The 18886-nt window shown below is 43.4% G+C and overlaps 1 protein-coding gene across 1 annotated transcript in view; it reads right to left on the bottom strand.

Annotated features, from left to right (window-relative positions):
- Positions 1–3625, bottom strand: part of ube2h (ubiquitin-conjugating enzyme E2H (UBC8 homolog, yeast)) — a 124291-nt gene extending 120666 nt beyond the window's left edge. Inside the window, exon 1 of the mRNA XM_080207632.1 lies at positions 3008–3625. Coding sequence (XP_080063758.1) covers positions 3008–3060 — 53 coding nt within the window. The 5' untranslated portion in view covers positions 3061–3625. The remainder of the gene's footprint in view (positions 1–3007) is intronic.
- Positions 3626–18886: the final 15261 nt, after the last annotated feature.

The raw sequence follows: 18886 nt of genomic DNA, 5'->3' as shown, positions 1-18886 counted from the left end.
TGAAGAACACAAGTACAGATACTAACAATCCAGACATATGACTGATGCAAAATGATGACAGCATTGGAAACATCTATGATGGACTAATGGATTGAAGCAAAGCCGTTTATAATACTCATGTCGTACACAGCAGAAGGCCCAAGTTTGATTTCCAGCTTCTGCCATATTCGGTAATCTGAACCAGCTGTAGCTATTGAAGTGTTCAGTGCACATACTGAGAAGAAACTAACCAAGGCCTATTTTCACCATACATTTAAGTCTTGTCAGAAGGCATTCGTGTATGTATGTCAGAGACCTGAATCTAGCGCCAATGCAGTGTTTTTAAAGAGTCCATTAGACCTGCTGCATTCAACATCTAGGCTGCAACCATGAACCAGCATAAGACAATGTCCAGAAAGCATTAATAACTTCAAGAGACCAGGCCAAAATTGATGTTTAAAAAGTTCTCCGTGAAAGATTATTATAACACAATCTTTATTCATTCACAGGATGTGGGCATCACTGACAAGGTCAGTATTTACTGCCCATTCCTATCTGTCCTTGAGGAGGATATGAGAGAGCTAATTGATTCTACTACAACCAATGGATTAGCTCAAAGGTCTGCAGTCCTTCACACCCAAGCATGAATGGGGTGCACAATTAAATAACTAATGAAAAAGATGACTCGACAAACATGCTCACCCTCAAAGGTGGCAAAACTTAGCACAAAGACAAGGCTGAAGCATTAGCAACCATCTTAAACCAGAAGTGCCAAGTGGATAATCCATCTTAACCTCCTCCCGATGTATCCACAATCTCAAATGCCAATTTGGCTCACTGTGTTGTCAAAAGCTGAAGGCATGGGACACAGCAAAGGCTATGGGCCTGACAATATCCCAAGTGCAGTACTGAAGATGTGTTCCAGAACCAGTTGCACCCTAGCCAAGCTGCTCCCTGTACAACTACAACATCAAAGTAACAATGAAAAACTGCTCCAGTCTATGCAATCAAAAAAAGGGACACATCCAATCAGACTTTGTGTGTACATTACTTAAAGGAACATGTCCAAATACGAGAACTACATAATCAACTCCAGCATTAGATCTTAGTCATGATTTCAACACCAAGCATGGCAACAGAAACCTTTGTAGAATACAGTCAACTTCTGTACAAATCTGCCAGCAATGCTGCAAAGAGTGAAATGGCAAGCAAAGTTGCCTGCCAAAACATGGCTGCAGAAACGTAGAGGTAATCAAGTGAGAAGAGGAGACAGAACAGAGTGAGGCAGTGACAGAACATCAGACTAGGCATTTGGTGTCACAAAGCCAAGACGGAGGCAGGGAGAAAAACAATTCTACAATCTCGAGTACTCTCCAGCAGCTGCTGACAGGAGATTTGGCAGTGGTCTGGCAGTCTGTCACCTGGCCTACAATAGCAAATCAGGCAGATAAATTCAAACTACCAAAATGTACAACAGGTCTAAAAATAAAATGTCGCCATTGACGTTTTTAAAATAAGGGACCAGCCAAACTTTAAAATGTAACTAGCATACTACATTTTCTTACATGATTGACTTTACACAAAAAAAACTGCAAAAACAGTACTTCAGAAAGTATAATCCAAGATAACAACCTCCAACTAATGACCTTCTGAACACACTTTTGCGATGACAGATTTAAAACTAGTTCAAGAACGTTTAATTCTGAAAGAGGTAGGAACAGAAAACTGGGCTGCCAGTAAGTAATCTGCCGTTAAGTGTGTGCCTCCACCCAACGGAGCGCTAGACGAAAGTAGTCTTTCCTCTGTGGTGTCAGCTGGTGCATGTGTTTGTGTTAACTAAGCTCCACCTCCAACTCAATTCCGGCTGGTAACAGCACAGCCAATCTGCTCTTTGCAGCTCGCTTTAGGACCAACAGTTGCTGTCCAACGAGTTCCAGCAGGTAGCACCACCAAAAAAACATAAACCCAAAATGGATGAGTGGGGGGGTTAACAAGATACTAAATACATCAGATATTCGTGACACAAACCTCTTTGCATAGAGAAATTCAACAATGTCACTATAATACCTTCCAAGAAAACAGCAAAAATGACCCTTATAAGCCAGCACAGGAAACCAAAAAAAGTCAATTATTCACAAAATAAAAGAAACCTCTGGACAACACCGTAGTCATTCAAGAAAAAACAGTAGAAATTCTATCAGCTAAGGTGGCGCAAATGTAATGAAGCATTAACATGTCACCCGATTAAGAGCTAACATCCGCACTCAAATTCCTTCGGTTTTTCTTGCTCTCACCCCCACCCCCTCCCCCCACCAGTAAAACTAGACAGATCAACAGGCCAGAAATACCCCACAAATCCACGTCAGACAATCCCCGATCTCTATGATAGCTGAAAACACACAAACGAGGTTTGAAGAGATGTGACGCTGCCTTTTAATCATAAATCCTGAGCTGAAACGTTAAATCTAGTCTTGAAACGTGTGACACACAGTATACAATAAAACTGAGGCTAGATCTTTTCTGAAGATAAAAGGCCGAAGAACCACCATCAATTCAGAATTGAAAAGGCTACGTACGAATTTAAATTTTAAAAATATTCACACAAAAGGCCAACCAAATGTTTCTCCAGAAAATACTCAAACACTGGGTGTGGAGGAATAAAACTTCAAGAGAAAAAGAGGAAGCCTCGAAATCTTTCACCATGTGGTTGTTGTCATTTTTCTTTGATATAAACCATTGCATATCTCAAGAACATAACCGTTGCCCACCTCCCCCCAAAAAACTCAACCATAACAATAGTGTCAGTTGCATTTTAACAGTTAGGGGCATACAAATATACCAACTGGTGGGCTGAGGCTGCGATACAATGTGTAAAAATGATATATTTTTCCTTTTACACAAACAAACGGCGCATTTGTCACGATAATTAACAGACGAGACAAAGAAGAGGGGGAAGGTGGGGGTGGAGAGAAAGAGCGTTGACTGCTGAAACCTCTCCAAGGGGGAGAGCCGCTACTCTGAAGGATACAGTTTGACCACATCGGTGTCCATTCGCCTTTTCCCGGGACTCGGGGAGGACATGTTGGTGCTGCTGTGGAGGAGGTGGCGGCCGGCGAGCTTTTAATTTCTCCTCTCTCGGGCCTATCTTCCTCCAAAACCCCCCCGCGGCACACACAACACACACACACACGCACACACAAACAGAGGGAGAGAGAAAAATAACCAAACTCTCTTCAGGTGCAGTCGAGAGACGGAATCCCCTTGCCGGGGAAGAGATGGGGAGGTGGGGTTAAAAATAAATAATGGGTGGCTATTCAGTCAACAGCGGGTGTTAACAGCGAGGGGGTGGGGATTTAATTGTATGTGACTGAGGGGATTCGTCCCCCCCTCTCTCGCTCTTCACTCGGGCGACGCCACTTTGTCCTCTTCAGACTCTGAAGTGATTCTCGGCCAGTCTCTAGGGTTCACTTCAATGGTCGTCCTCTGATTGCGACTGTTTGTCTTTTTTTTGCCCCTCTCACGGCACTCCCTGGACCTCCACCACGGCCACGACCACCACCTCCTCCTCCTCCGCCGCCTTCCCTCCCTCTTTTTTTCTCTCTCTCTCCAGGTCCCTCTCGCTCTGAACCTCTCTGATCCTGAACCTTCTCTTCAACCCTCGCCCGTGACGTTGACGTTGTTGTTTGTCAGCGTCGACCACGACGCAAGCGTCATCTCTACGTCACGACGCATATCAGTAACCCCGCCTCTGTTTCTAACCCAACGGCCTTCTGGGATTTGGAGTCTTTTCCTCTGTTAGTGAATTTTTTTTCCCCTTCTGTTTCGTGAGGCTGTTTTTTTGTTTCATGACCTTGGCACCAGGTGTGATGACAAATGGCAAACGTCAAACAAAGGCGATGACGTTGATGTTACGTCACATAGGAATGTACCGGCAGTGCGCATGCGTCAATACCGAAAGGCATGCGAGGAACTGTAGTTCCACTGCTTTGACACAAATATTTCATGGAGATGTTGAGCAATTCAGGACTGTAGACATTGATACGTTGTGGTGAGGAAATGTCGTTTAGAACCAGAACATTATTATTTAAAGGGCCATTGTCTTCAAACATCTTACAATGAAAGCACAGTACTTTACATCTAATTAAGCACTTTCGAAACATAGGCACTGATGGAAACATAGAAACTGAAAGCAGGAGTAGGCCATTCAGCCCTTTGAGCCTGTTCCATTGTTCATTTTGATCGTGGCTGATCATCGAATTCAATACTCCTCTTCCTCCCACGTCTCTTGGTCCCTTTAGTCCCAAGAGCTATATCTAGTTTCTTCTTGAAATCAAAGTTTTTAAAGTTTAATTATTAGTGTCACAAGTAGGCCTGCATTAACATTGCATTGAAGTTACTGTGAAAATCTCCTAGTTGCCACACCCCACGGCTATTCCAGTTGTGATGTTTGTGACCTTTTAAGAAATGTATTTTTTCTGAAATCATGTTCTCTGCAGTTTGCAACCAAGCCTTTTCGTTTTTTTTCAATGTTGCCGATCTGTCTACTAGAAGTCCTTTTCTTGCTGCTTCAACGGTTTAAATGGGGTTTTGTTTATTTTTAATCTGGGCCTTATGCATTCACTCGGAATTTACAGTTGATTGGCAAGTCATGCGTTTTTGACAGTTTTTTTTCAAGGTTTCTCTTTCAGTTTGGCTGCTGGCTGCAGTTTTAGTTTAGAAGGTGTTTGGACAGCAGACTGAAAAGCAATGTTTCTTTCTCTCTTCCTGGTATTGGAAATTCAGCTGGCTAGCTGGAAGCAAGGCTTCTTGCCTTTCTGAAGTGAAAATTCTGCTGTTGGTCGTTTGTTAGTTAATACCTAGAGCCTCTCCCTCTCTCTCTCTGGTGTTGTGGAAAGCTGTTCTGACTTCAAGCTTGTCTGTGTGTATATTAAGAGAACTGCAGCATCCAACCAAAGGATCAAGTTCCAGAGTCATTCATATTTTCTGTGCTAAAACTGTTGCAAGGGCTTTGTTTAGGGGATTTGTTTGGTTGGTACAGTATTTAGCTGTTACAGTTTATACAATGTTGTGGTTTTTTTCTTGTTTGTAATTGGTAAAAGTTATTGCTAATTTTCTTTCTATAAATGTTAACTGTATTCTTAAATGAATTTTGTTTGATTGAAGCTCCCAAGTGGGTTATATGAATTGTATCCGAAGTGAAACATCTCATGCTACTCTAGCCAAATTCAAATTGCTAAATTTATAATCCAGGTGGACTTTATAAAACATTTTCAAGCTTCTGATGTGAATTATAAGAGGGTATACTGAGGGAGAATTTAGCATGGCCAATGCACCTAACCAGTACTACTTTCGAACTGTGGGAAGAAACCAGAGCACCCAGAGAAAACCCACACAGACTCGGGGAGAGCATGCAGTCTCCGCACAGACAATGAATCAAAGTCCCTGATGCTGTGAGGCAGCACTGTTGACCACTGTGCCACCGTTCAGTCAGACAACATTTTGGCCTCAACTACTTTCTGTGATGGTGAACTCCACACATTCACCATCCTCTGGGTGAAGAAATTTCTCCTCACCTCAGATCTAATGGGTTTACCCCTTAATTTCAAACTATGACCCTTAGTTCTGGACTCCCTCACCATCGGGAACAGTCTTGCTGAATCTACCCCGCATAGCCCTGTTAGAATTTTATAAGTATCCAAGTTGTAAAGTGGAACTGTGATTGACTAGCAAATTTGTGCACAGCAAACTTCCACAAACAAGAATGTAATGATGATACAGTAATCTGTTTTGTGATGTTTATTAAGGGAAAATATCAGACTGGACACACTGCACCCTGGTCTTCCTGGAATTAATGCACTGGGATCATTTTATGGCTGTCTGAGAGCCCTCCTGCAAATCGGCACATGGAGCACACCGGAATGATAGGGAATGGGATAGCTTGATCTTGGGTCCGGACGTAGCTCGGCACAATATCGAGGACTAAAGGGCCTTTATTGTGCTGTACTGTTCTGCATTCTGCATGTATAGGCAGTCATCAGCAGCATCACAGCAGCTTTGGAAGAGATGGACTGAGGTTGGGAATGGCAACAGTAGCCATCATAGTTGTGAAGATTGAAAGTTCTTGCAAGACACCCACATAAAACAGTATTGATAATACGCGCAGTGGGGAATATCAATTTGCACTTTACCATTCTGGTTGCAAAATGATTTGAATGGAGTAGTGTGTATCTTTTAAAATGAGAAATTAAAATTGGGTATCTGAATGTTAAATAGTAATAATGCTGCTACTTATGAAACACTAATTTGTGTGCGGGTTTACTGTTCCAGCTTTCTCAGGCCTTTTTAACCAACCTTTTAGTAGACTCTTGCATTGCCATTTGAACTTAATACCCCTCCCCTTTATTATGTTCACCCTACATGATTTTGCTTCTGATTGACTTGTTGGTCCATTTATTTGGAGTCAAGAACAACGGTTGGGTTTAGCCACAGTGTAAGGACACTGGGCTATCAGTTCTGCTCCACTAACACCCCACAGTTCTGTGGGTAACAGAGATAACGTCAAAAACTGATTATAAGCCAAAAATGTAATCACTCACAGCCCTGCAGGAAGAGCAGGAAGATAGCACTCTTCCTCAATCCTCCACAGGAGGGCAGCACAATGGCACAGAGATTAGCACTGCTACCTCTCAGCGCCAGGGACCTGGGTTTGATTCCTGACTTGGGTCACTGTTTGTGCAGAGTCTGCACATTCTCCCCCTGTCTGCATGGGTTTCCTTCAGGTCTCCGATTTCTCCCATGATCTGAAGAATGTGCTGGCTAGGTGCATTGGCCATGCTAAATTCTTCTTCAGTGTACCCAAACAGGTACCAGAGTGTGGCAGCTAGGGGATTTTCACAGTAACTTCACTGAAGTGTTAATGTAAGTCTGCTTATGACAACAAGTAAACTAAAAAAAACATTCATGCTGTACTTAACTCATGGAAAATGAGCAGATCAGTCTCTCTGCACAGGTTCAGTATTAGGGCGAAAGGAAATTAAACTGTTGGGTGTACGTGTGAATACACATGTCACAAGTTGCAAAATTTGTGGTCTCTTTTATAGAAGGAAATGTCAATAGGAACTTTCCCAAAGATTAAAGGGAGTGTTCTCCCCTTAGTTCAAAGACAGCTACTTGATTTTCATTCTTCAGTAGTATTAAAGTTATATTCTTGAACAATTTATTCGCTACATTCTTGAACAAGTTATGTTTATATGCCCACTCATCAGTGAGAACTTTATGTCCCAGCTATGACTCAATGGGTCGCAGGCTCATCCAAAACTGAAATTTGTGAGTTCAAATCCCACTCCAGAGATTTAAGCAGCTAACCTAGCCTGACACTCCAGCCCTGATGGATTGCTGCAATGTCAGAGATGTGGGCATAATCTTACCGCCCTTTCACGCCACTCTCCTGCTGTAGCAAGGTCAGAGAATTTAGTGGCTAGCCAAATCTCTATTCACTGCTGCAGGATGGGAAAAATCTGGCTGGCATGAACAGTGGTAAGATTCCGACTGCTGTCTTTCGAGTGAGATGTTAAACCTGAGGTCCCATCTACCCTGTTAAAGGATGCGAGAGTATCTCAAGAGCACAGTAGTGCTCCTCAATATCCTGGTGAAAATATATCACTCAATCAAAATCATGAAACAAGTTATCTGATCATTATCATGTTGCTGTTTGTGGCAGCTTGTTGCATGTACATTGGCTGTTGCGTTTCCTGCACAACAGTATTGACTCTAATTTAAGAAGTACAGTTGGCTGAAAGTATTTTGGGACATCCTGGCGTTGTAAAAGATACTCTACAAATGCAAATATTACTTTGTCCAACTCTTCTCTAACGAATCATATATAACTAATCCTTTTAATTAGATGACTGTTTTTCAGCGATTGTAGGTATGAGTTAAAATAAGGATAGAAAGTGCTGGAAAAACTCAGCAGATCTGGCAGCATTTGTGGAGAGATAAACAGAGTTAATATTTCAATTCCAAGAAAAGTTATATCGAATCCGAAACAGTAACTCTTTCTCTCTCCATGGATGCTGCCAGAACTGCTCAGCTTTTTCCAGCACTTTGTGTTTTTATTTCAGATCCCCAGCATCTGCAGCATTTTGCTTTTATTTTAGGTAGGAGATGGTTTTATTTTCCTCTGAAAGTCATTTATAATTTATGTTTGTTGTCTTTAAAATGTTGGGTGAGAAATTCACTCCAGCCCATTCTGAGATGCAGAATTGTCAACACACAACATAAGCAAGAGGCCCAAGGCACACTCAGAACTGGGCTTTGGACCTCATTCTTGTCATTCAGGTGATCTGTGACTGTGCTGTTAAGGAATATATGTATATTATGTTCCTTATAAGGGATATGTTTAGAATTCAGATCTGTTTTACAGGGTGCCAATTTGGCTAAAAAATCTTTTAAAATTAGTAGCTGGAAGCACAGGATAAGTACTCATTTTAAACCAGGAGTGTTTGTTTTAAGCTGAGCTAATGCATTTGTGTTTACTTGGGCTTCGCTGAGATTTCAGAGTAGAGTTTGATTAGGTTGATTGACAGGGACAGAGTCGTGTGCTTTAGGGGAGGAGCTAAGCTTGCAAAGAAAACACAGTTTCTCTTTTGTTTCTAAAACGTGCAGTTACTGCTTGGTTCTAAAAGATGCAAGACATAGTTCCCAGTCTTTGTCTCTTTAGATGTTGTCTAAAAGCTTCAAAGCTGGCAACCTAAGTACAAGCAAGCAAGCCTGTGATTTGCTACCTCATTTTAAAGAGGGTTTTAAGTCCATAAGAGGAATATTGCTTGAATTGTAACTCATGGGGATAGGTGAGCTATTAAGAATTGTATCTTGTCATGTTCAAGTATTATTCAATTGGTAAATATTAAGCTAATTAATTTGTTATTGTTAAATAAAAGTTGTTTCGATAAAACTGCTTAGTTTGTCAGTAGAATCACATCTGAAGTGAAATACCCTATCCTCATATAAATGCCAAAATAACAAATTGTTGGGGTCTAACCTGACTACATATCTTGGGATTTCTGATCTGGTATTCTAACATGAGCACTAATCAGGCTTCCAGAAGCAGACTGATGGTTTGTAAAGGCCTCAGTAAATCTTTGCAGAGGGGTTAGAGGGAACTGGGTCTCAGGGGAGATTTGGTGGGAATATCTGCTAGCACAGGATAGCAGCAGCTCACAGAATGTTTTAGAGTTGAGAGGACTAATTCACCCCAGTCTCTCCAAAGTACCCACATGTGGCATCTAAAGATTTCCTTAGGTTGGTCCAGTATGTTTTGTTTTATCCATTGAAACAGAAAATGGAAGAAGGAGTGGGCCATTTGGCCCTTTGAGCCTACTGTGCCATTCATTTTGATCATTGCTGATCATCAAATTCAATATTCATTCATGGGATGTGGCCGCTGGTTGGGCCAGCACTTATTGCCCATCCCTAATTGTCCTTGAACTGAATGGCTTGTTCAGCCATTTCAGAGGGCATTTACGAATTGGCCATATTGCTGTGGGTCTGCAGTCACATAAAAGTGAGACCAGGTAAATTTGGCAGATTTGCTTCCCAAATGGACTTTGGTGAATCAGGAGGGGTTTTACAACAATTCACAATGGTTTCATAACATAAGAACATAAGAAATAGGAGCAGGAGTAGGCCATCCAGCCCTTCGAGCCTGCCCCGCCATTCAATAAGATCATGGCTGATCTGTCGCTGCTCAGTTCCACTTTCCCGCCTTCTCCCCATAACCCTTAATCCCGTCTCCTATCAAAAACCCATCAACCCGCGTCTTAAAAATATTTAGCGAGGCAGCCTCCACCACTTCAACGGGCAGAGAATTCCAGAGATTCACCACCCTTTGAGTGAAGAAGTTCCTCCTCAACTCCGTTCTAAACCGCCCCCCTTTTATCTTGAGGCTGTGCCCCCTAGTCCTACTGTCTTTTTTGAGCGGGAAGAGTCTTTCCACCTCTATCCTATCCATCCCATTCATCATCTTATACGTCTCAATGAGATCTCCCCTCATTCTTCTAAACTCTAACGAGTACAAGCCCAGTTTATTCAGCCTCTCCTCATAGCTCAACCCCCTCAACTCCGGTATCAGCCTAGTAAACCTCCTCTGCACTCCCTCCAAGGCCAAAATATCTTTGCGCAGGTGCGGCGCCCAAAACTGCACACAGTACTCCAGCTGCGGCCTCACCAATGCCCTATACAGCTGCAGCAAGACCTCCCTACTTTTATATTCAATCCCCTTCGCTATGAAGGCCAGCATCCCATTTGCCTTCCTGACCACCTGCTGCACCTGCAAGCTGGGTTTTTGCGACTCATGCACAAGGACCCCGAGGTCCCTCTGCACCGTCGCCTGCTGCAGTTTCTCGCCACGTAAGTAATAGTCCTTCCTACCATTCTTCCTACCAAAGTGGACCACCTCACACTTGCCAACATTAAATTCCATTTGCCATTTCCTGGCCCATTCGCCCAGCCTATCTAGATCCTTCTGCAGACTCTCCACACCCTCCGCACAACTTGCTGTTCCCCCAATCTTGGTGTCATCAGCAAATTTCGACACTCTACACTCGGTTCCCTCCTCCAGATCATCTATATAAATGGTAAAAAGCTGAGGCCCCAGCACCGACCCCTGGGGCACTCCACTAGTCACCATCCGCCAATCCGAATAGCACCCGTTGACCCCCACTCTCTGCCTCCTATTTGACAACCAATCCTCTATCCACGCTAACACCCTACCCCCAACTCCATGTCCCTCGACCTTCTGCAATAACCTCTTGTGAGGCACTTTGTCAAACGCCTTCTGAAAATCTAGAAAGACCACATCCACCGGCTCTCCTCTATCCACCGCCCTAGACACATCCTCATAGAACTCCAGTAAATTTGTCAGACACGACTTCCCTTTAATGAAACCGTGCTGCGTCTGCTCTATCAAGCAATTCCCTTCAAGATGCCTCGCAATTTCCTCCTTAATGACAGACTCTAACATTTTACCTACCACAGACGTTAAACTAACCGGCCTATAAATCCCCGCATTTTGCCTGGCACCCTTCTTAAACAACGGCGTAACATTAGCCATTTTCCAATCATCCGGCACTTCCCCGGAATCCAGCGACGTCTGGAAAATAACCACCAAGGCATCCACTATCACCTCCGCCATTTCTTTCAGAACCCTCGGATGCATTCCATCCGGTCCTGGGGACTTGTCCACAATCAGCCCCTCCAGTCTGTCGAGCACCGCCTCTCTAGTAACAGTAATGTCATTAAGACCCTCCAGTCCTACCACCTTTCCATCGCTAACACCCGGCAAATTATTCACGTCCTCCTCTGTGAAGACAGAAACAAAAAAGTTATTCAAGACCTTAGCCATATCCCCATCCCCTACCACTAGGTCCCCTTTCTCATCCTCTAAAGGACCAACATTCACCCTAGCCAGCCTCTTCCTTTTTATATATTTATAAAAACTCTTGCTATCCTTTTTTATATTAAGCGCTAGCCCAGCTTCATAGTTTCTCCTACCCTTCTTTATCAACTTCTTTGTCAATCTTTGTTGACATTTAAACCTCTCCCAATCCTCTTCTCGCCCACTACTCTTAGCTACTCTAAATTCCTCCGCTTCTAGTTTAACACTTTCCTTCACCTCCTTCGTTATCCACGGCTTATTACCTCTCCTCCTACTATCCTTTTTGACCATCGGAATAAATTTCCGCTGAGCACCAAGAAAGATCTCCTTAAAGATCCTCCACTGCTCCTCAACAGACCCTCCCTCCAACGCGCTCCCCCAGTCCACATTCACCAATTCTTCTCTCATCCTACCGTACTCCCCTCTGTTCAAACAAAGGACGCGTGTCCGGGAACCCACTTTCTCCTCCTCCATCTGCACCAGAAACTCTACCATACAATGATCACTCTCCCCAAGAGGATCCTTCACCACAAGGTCCCTAATTCTACCCGCCTCATTACATAGCACCAGATCCAAGATAGCTCGCTCCCTCGTCGGCTCCAACTCACACTGTTCGAGGAAACTATCCCGGCAGCATTCCAAGAACTTTTCCTCGAGCCCCCCACGTCCAACATGGGTCGACCAATCAATATGCAGATTGAAATCCCCCATAACTACGGCCGTCCCATTCCTGCACTCCGCACTTATTTGCGCGTTAACAGCCCGCCCCACCTCCAGATCATTATTTGGAGGCCTATAGACGACACCCACCAGCGTCTTCCTCCCTTTGCTGTTCCTAATCTCCACCCACAACGATTCCACCCTCTGCTCCTTGGCTCCAATATCATCCCTTGTTACCACCGTGATGCTATCCTTAATCAGCAGAGCTACGCCCCCTCCTTTTCCCTCCTGCCTATCCTTCCTAAACACTTGATAGCCCTGTATATTCAGCTCCCAGTCCCTGTCACCCTGCAGCCACGTCTCTGTAATGGCCACCAGATCGTATCCATTTGTGTCGATCTGCGCCACCAGCTCATCCACTTTTTTCCGAATGCTTCGTGCATTCAGATAAAGTGCTTTCGTCCCAGCCTTCACCTGGACCCTATTTGCCGCAACGCCACCAACTATACTCACGCCCCCTACTCCCTCTATTATTGGGACATCCTCGGCCTCTTCCCTTACCTGTACCCTCTCCTTAACTTTAGACCTCATAACATCACCTACCCTCGCACCCTCCCCCCCACTAATTAGTTTAAAGCCCTGTCTACAGTCCTCTTTACTCGATTCGCCAGCACTCTGGTCCCAGCACGGTTCAGACCAACCCCATCCCGCCCGAACAGGTCCCACCTACCCCAATACTGGTGCCAATGCCCCATAAATTCAAACCCATTCCTCCCACACCAATCCCTGAGCCACCCATTCACTTCCTTAATCCTGTCAACCCTACGCCCATCTGCACACGGTTCAGGCAGTAGCCCAGAGATAACCACCTTGTCGGTTCTACTTTTTAATTCCATTCCCAGCTTTTCATACTCCCTCCCCAGATCCTCAGTCTGCATTTTGCTTACGTCGCCGGCACCCACATGTACCACAACGACCGGATTCTCACCCTCCCACTCCAGGTTCCTCTGCAGCCCAGCTGCGACATCCCGTACCCGAGCACCAGGCAGACAACACACCCTTCTGTGCACTTTGTCATTGTGACAAAGGACAGTGTCAATACCCTTCACCCCACTATCCCCAGATTTTTGTTGAATTCAAATTTCACTATCTGCTGTGGTAGAATTCAAACCTGGGTCCCCAGAACCTATGTCTCTGGATTACTAGTCTGGTGACAATGCCACTGCACCATTGTCTCCATAAGATTGATTCTAGTGGCTGTGGTTTTCGCCTCTTTCTCCAACCCTGGCCCTTTTGCACTGCTGTGATGTATCATCGCAGAAGGATGGCTTTCATTGAAACAAGGAGTTTCTGTGATTTCACCACTCTGACCTTTTACCACTTGGCTTGGGTTCAAATACCGTCCACATCAAGGACACTGTTATCCTGTATCTCTCAACGGCTACAAAATTCTCAATTTTCAACCCAATTGCACAGTACTAACTCTGGCTTTCCCTACCCCTGCATCTTCTAAAAATTGGCACTAAGGGAATGTTTTACTTTTCCCTGTTCCCAAAGAGCGGGGGAAGCTTTCGTGTTACCCGCCCTCAGTAGGATTTCTGATTCTGGTTAAAACATGTTGCTGATGGTTTCAGCACATGATGCCCTCCTCCTAAACACTATCACTCCAACGCTTCTGCTACTCGTCACCAGATATGTTCATTCTCACAGTGTTCTGTCTTTCCACAACCAAATACACCCTTTATAGTCATTCATTGGATGTGGGTGTTGCTGGCTCGGCCAGCATTTATTGTTATCTGTAATTGGACTAATTTTCCACTCCCTTGCCTGCTGTTAATCCGTCCAATCCCAAATGTAATTTCTCCACCACTGGGGCTAGACTCTAATTTCAGGAATTCCCACCCAGGCGTTTATTAATAGGGAGTTTGAGTTTAAGAGCCATGGGGTCATGCTGCAACTGTACAGGACCTTGGTGAGGCCACATTTGGAAGTTCTGGTCACTCACTATAAGAAGGATGTGGAAGCATTGGAGAGAGTGCAGAGAAGATTTACCAGGATGCTGCTTGGTTTGGAGGGTAGGTCTTATGAGGAAAGGTTGAGACAGTAGGGCTTTTCTCTTTAGAGCAGAGGAGGATGAGAGGCAACTTAATAGAGGTTTATAAGATGATGAGGGGGACAGATAGAGTGGACGTTCAGAGACTATTTCCTCGGGTGGATGTAGCTGTTACTAGGGGGCATAACTATAAGGTTCATGGTGGGAGATATAGGAGGAATGTCCAAGGTAAGTTCTTCACTCAGAGAGTGATTGGGGTGTGGAATGGACTGCCTGCTGTGATAGTGAAGTTCAACACTTTAGGAACTTTCAAGCGGTTATTGGATAGGCACATGGAGCATACCAGAATGATAGGGAACGGGATAGCTTGATCTTGGTTTTGGACAAAGCTCAGCACAACTTGGAGGGACTGTTCTATGTTCTACGTTCTATATTCAAAACCTCCCACCTCTGTACTTCTGTTTTAAAAAACATCTCTTTGACCATTATTGTAGTCACGTGTCTCAATAGCTTCTCATGTGGCTTGGTGTTTGATAACATGTGTGATGTACCTTGGGACATTTTATTCCCCATAAAGCTGCTAGTTGTTATAGTGGCTACGTTACTGGGCTAGCAATCTCCAAAAAGGTGATCTAAAAAATAACAGTGGTAGTTTGAGAATTTAAATTAAGTTTTAAAATTCTGAAATTAAAAACCTGACACCAAGAGAAGTCACGAGGGAACTGTTGGGTTATCATAAAGATCTAACTGGATCACCAATTTCTTTCAGGGAAGGAAAATTGTCATCTTCATCTGGTCTGGCTCAACATGATTCCAGTCCCACACCAATGTGGTTGACACTAACTGTGAACTGATTCGGCTGAGAAAGCTATTCAGTTATATTAACCTGTTTATAATTATGTAATTTATATGTATTCAATCCATAGCCTTCAGCCGTAAGTAAAAAAACCAAAACTTTTCACTCCACTCTCATAACTACTGTTGTTAATCCCGAGGATCATGCTTGTGAATCTCCTTGTACTCTCTCCCATTCCTTCACATTCTTTCCCACGTATGGTGCCCAGAACTGGATGCAGTACTCCAGAGGTGGCCTAACTAGTGTCTTATACAAGTTCAACATGACCTCCTTACTCTTGTACCCAGTGCCGCTATTATTGAAACCTAGCATACCATATGCTTTTTAAATATATTTCCATTATTTATTATACCATATGCTGACCAACTGAAAATAAACAGGTTCATGAGTCATAAAGAAATTTTTCATGAACCCATTGAGTGTGGCAGCCCAGAAGAAAGTGGCAGGGTATCTAAGGGCATTTGAGCAACAGCCCATTCGATATCATTGCCAAATATTTTTCTGTTGAATTGATCCTCTCGTTTAAACTTTGTTATGAGATTCCTGACTGCTCAGAAATAGCACAACGTCCGCATTCAACCAACTCTGGGGTTCAAGAGGGAAAAAAATTAACAATATCTTCTTTACAGTCATGAATGAATCAGGCACTCGAGTTTTCAGGCTGCAAAAACAATCCATAAGGAACTTAAGAACTGGAAGAGGTCATCCAGCGCCTCACCCACACCTGTTCTGCTAATTGATTAAATTGTGGCTAACCTTTAGCGAAATTTCATTTCCTGACCCGGTTCCAAATCCCATAATATTCTTGCCTAGAAATACCTATCAATCTCAGTTTTGACATTTTTGATTGACTTAGCCTTCACGATGTCAAAGAGAATTGGATGGAGAACAGTTTTATTGGAATGTAGAAGTATGAGAATCTGCTTTCAGCTCTGTGAATCTGATCCCTAGCTAAGTCATTACGACACAGTCAGACATTCAGTGGGAGATTAGAAGCCCTAATGCAAACAAACTAGTCATAGAATTGAATCCCTATAATGAAGAAGGAGGCCATTGAGCCCATCGAGCCTACACGAACAACAATCCTACCCATAACCACATATATTTACCCTGTTAAACCCTTGAAACTAAGGGGCAATTTAGCACGGCCAATCAACCTAACCATACATCTTTGGACTGTGGGAAGAAACCAAAGCACCCAGAGGAAATCCACGTCGACACGGGAAGAACGTGCAAACTCCATACAGTCACCCAAGGCCAGAATTCAACCCGGGTCCCTGGCGCTATGAGGCAGCAGTGCAAACTACTGTGCCACTTGAAATAATGTTGGAAGGAGAGTATAGTTGAAACCCAAGATCAGCCATGGTCTTATTGAAAGGTGGAGTAAGTTCAGTGGACTGATGGTGTACTTCTGCTCCTATTTCTTGTGTCCTTGTCTTTGTTTGTTCCTTCCATCTCCATTTCCTTAAAATGCCCCGCTTTGCAAAAGCAGAAAGGAATCACAAACCACCAGTGTAAGGACAAGATGATTTTAGTGTGCATTAGGCAGCAGATAAACCAATGTATATTGATTGGGAGTATGTTGTTAGTTAAGCAGTCATGAAAAAATTAGGAGGGAGGATCTCTGGTGGCTTTAAGACACAGCTCCTGCTCTGTGACATTCTCCATGACCACTTTGTATATGATTTCTGCTTCCTTTGTGATGTCACCTGGAGCCAATATTTAGCCACAAGTTATGAAGAATGAGTGACATGTCCTTTGGTCAGGAGCTGGAAAATTTACACTGACCACGCGAGCAAACTGGCCTTGTAAATGCTGATGATAAAAGAACAGCTGTACATAAAAACAAGGAATGAATGCAATCAAATTCTATTAATTACGATTAAAATTATCAATTGGGTGGTCTTTGATGAGCAATTATTTCCTCCTGTCAGAAAGTGAGAAGACCATCTTTGATCCCCGGCATTACTTTATATCATTTCTCCCATTGCATCTCTCCTTTTACTTTATCCCTGAGTTAATTTGAGTTAGTTTATTTGGTTTGCCCTAAAAGACACACCCATTGCATCTCACCATCCTCACTGTCTGCCCCTCTACCACAGCTATACCCCTGGAGAGGGAGCATGCAGTGTCCATAGACGCAGTTGATGTCTTCTGCACCCGCTGGGCACCGCAGGGACGGGGGTGTATTATAAACCCCAATAATCACATTATGATTTAATGTTTCAAGTTTTCTTTCAACTTTGTTTTTTGTTCCCCCTCCTTTTGGGGAGCTGCTCCTTTTAGTTTGTCCTTAAGTTAATTTGAGTTTGTTTATTTGGTTGGTATTGAAAAATATCCCCCATTGCATCTCCTGCTTAACAAAGGGTGACTTGAACAGAGATGAGTGTTTCCAGGGCACTATTTTAATTCTTTCAAACAGGTGGCAGAGTAGTGTAGTGCCAGAGTATTGAGACATTTTTACTTTATGTTATAAGAAATCATGTCTGATAAGTGAGGCAAAGCAAGAATTGTGAGGAGAAATGAAATTAATTCCAGAGAATTGAGGTAATGTTTCAATTGTGTGATTGAGTAGCTATTGAGCTAGCCTGTGGAAACTGCTGTCAGATCTAATCCATTCTACAGTGAAGGATGAAGTGACCCTATTAGAAACTGTAAATAAGTTGCACAGTGGTAATTATTGACTAATTCTGCTCTCTCCATGACTGTAATTAGTATTCGTGTCCACAGTAAATTTCAGTGAATAAGTAAATAAATCCACACCCTGCCCTTCCTTAGATCATTTTGCTGGAGTTTTGCACACTCGAGTTCCTAGAAGCAAAAGGCCATGTCCTCGAAGCTGCTTGGCTCCATACAGAGTCTGTGTCTGGGTTTCTTATCCATACAGTTGTCTCAGCTAAGTTTGTGTGAAAAGGTTTACTCTGCGGGAAAGCGTTGATTAAGGTGAGATGATACTTTTGATTAGAGTTTACCAATATTTAACAATAACTACTTGCACATATATAGTGTCTTTAACAAAACAAAATACCTCAAAGTGCTCCACAGGAACATTATAAATCAAAATTTGACACTGAGCCTTGTCATTTATTTAGCGAATGCAAAATCCCAAAGCCTGTTCAGTGTGGATTGGACACTTCTACGATGTCTTACAAAGTTTGCTCTCTCCCATAGCACGTCGGGGGTTGGCACTCATGCCCCTTCTGTGGAAGTTGGCCAAGCACAGGCCGTGGTCGATCCTGAACTTGTTGAGGGTGGAAGTTTCATGCCAAGTAGCTGTTGCATGGGGTTTGAGACCAGATCTTTGTCTGTTGAGTCCAATAATTCCCATTTGTTTCTCCAGGTGGAATTTGCATTGAAGTCCTGTGTGGGAGGGTTTTCCCAGTGTAAAGAATTGCTGTAGTAGGACTGATGACCAAAACTTATGTTAAATAAGTTTAAAGAGCATCTCAAAGGAAGAGAGAGGGGCAGGGAGGTTTAAGCAGGAAAAGTACTTGGGGCCCAGGCATCTGAAAACATGACTACCAATGATAAGATGATGGATTTAGGGGATGTGCAAGGGGCCAGAACTGGAGAAGCCCACATCTCAGAGGATTGTAGGCCTGGAGAACATTATACAGATAGGGAACAGTGAAGCCAAGGAGGGATTTGAAAATAGCTCAAGTACCAACTCAGCATATTTTTTATTTTTTTAATCTCAAATTTCTGCTTCCATTAGAACCTCACTGATATAAGTAGACAGCTGTATGTCTCCTAGCAAGCAGGATGTGCCTAGTATCAACTTAAATGGACACAGACTCAAGGGGTGAATGATGGCTTTGTGACTACTTTCAAGAACAAAGAAAATTACAGCACAGGACCAGGCTCTTCAGCCCTCCAAGCCTGCACTGACCACGCTGCCCAACCT

This window comes from Carcharhinus amblyrhynchos, chromosome 19 (assembly GCF_965287045.1).
Source record: "Carcharhinus amblyrhynchos chromosome 19, sCarAmb.v2.hapA, whole genome shotgun sequence".
Taxonomy (NCBI): domain Eukaryota; kingdom Metazoa; phylum Chordata; class Chondrichthyes; order Carcharhiniformes; family Carcharhinidae; genus Carcharhinus; species Carcharhinus amblyrhynchos.
Note: the sequence above shows the minus strand (reverse complement) of the source record. Positions and strands in the feature narration are given on the sequence as shown.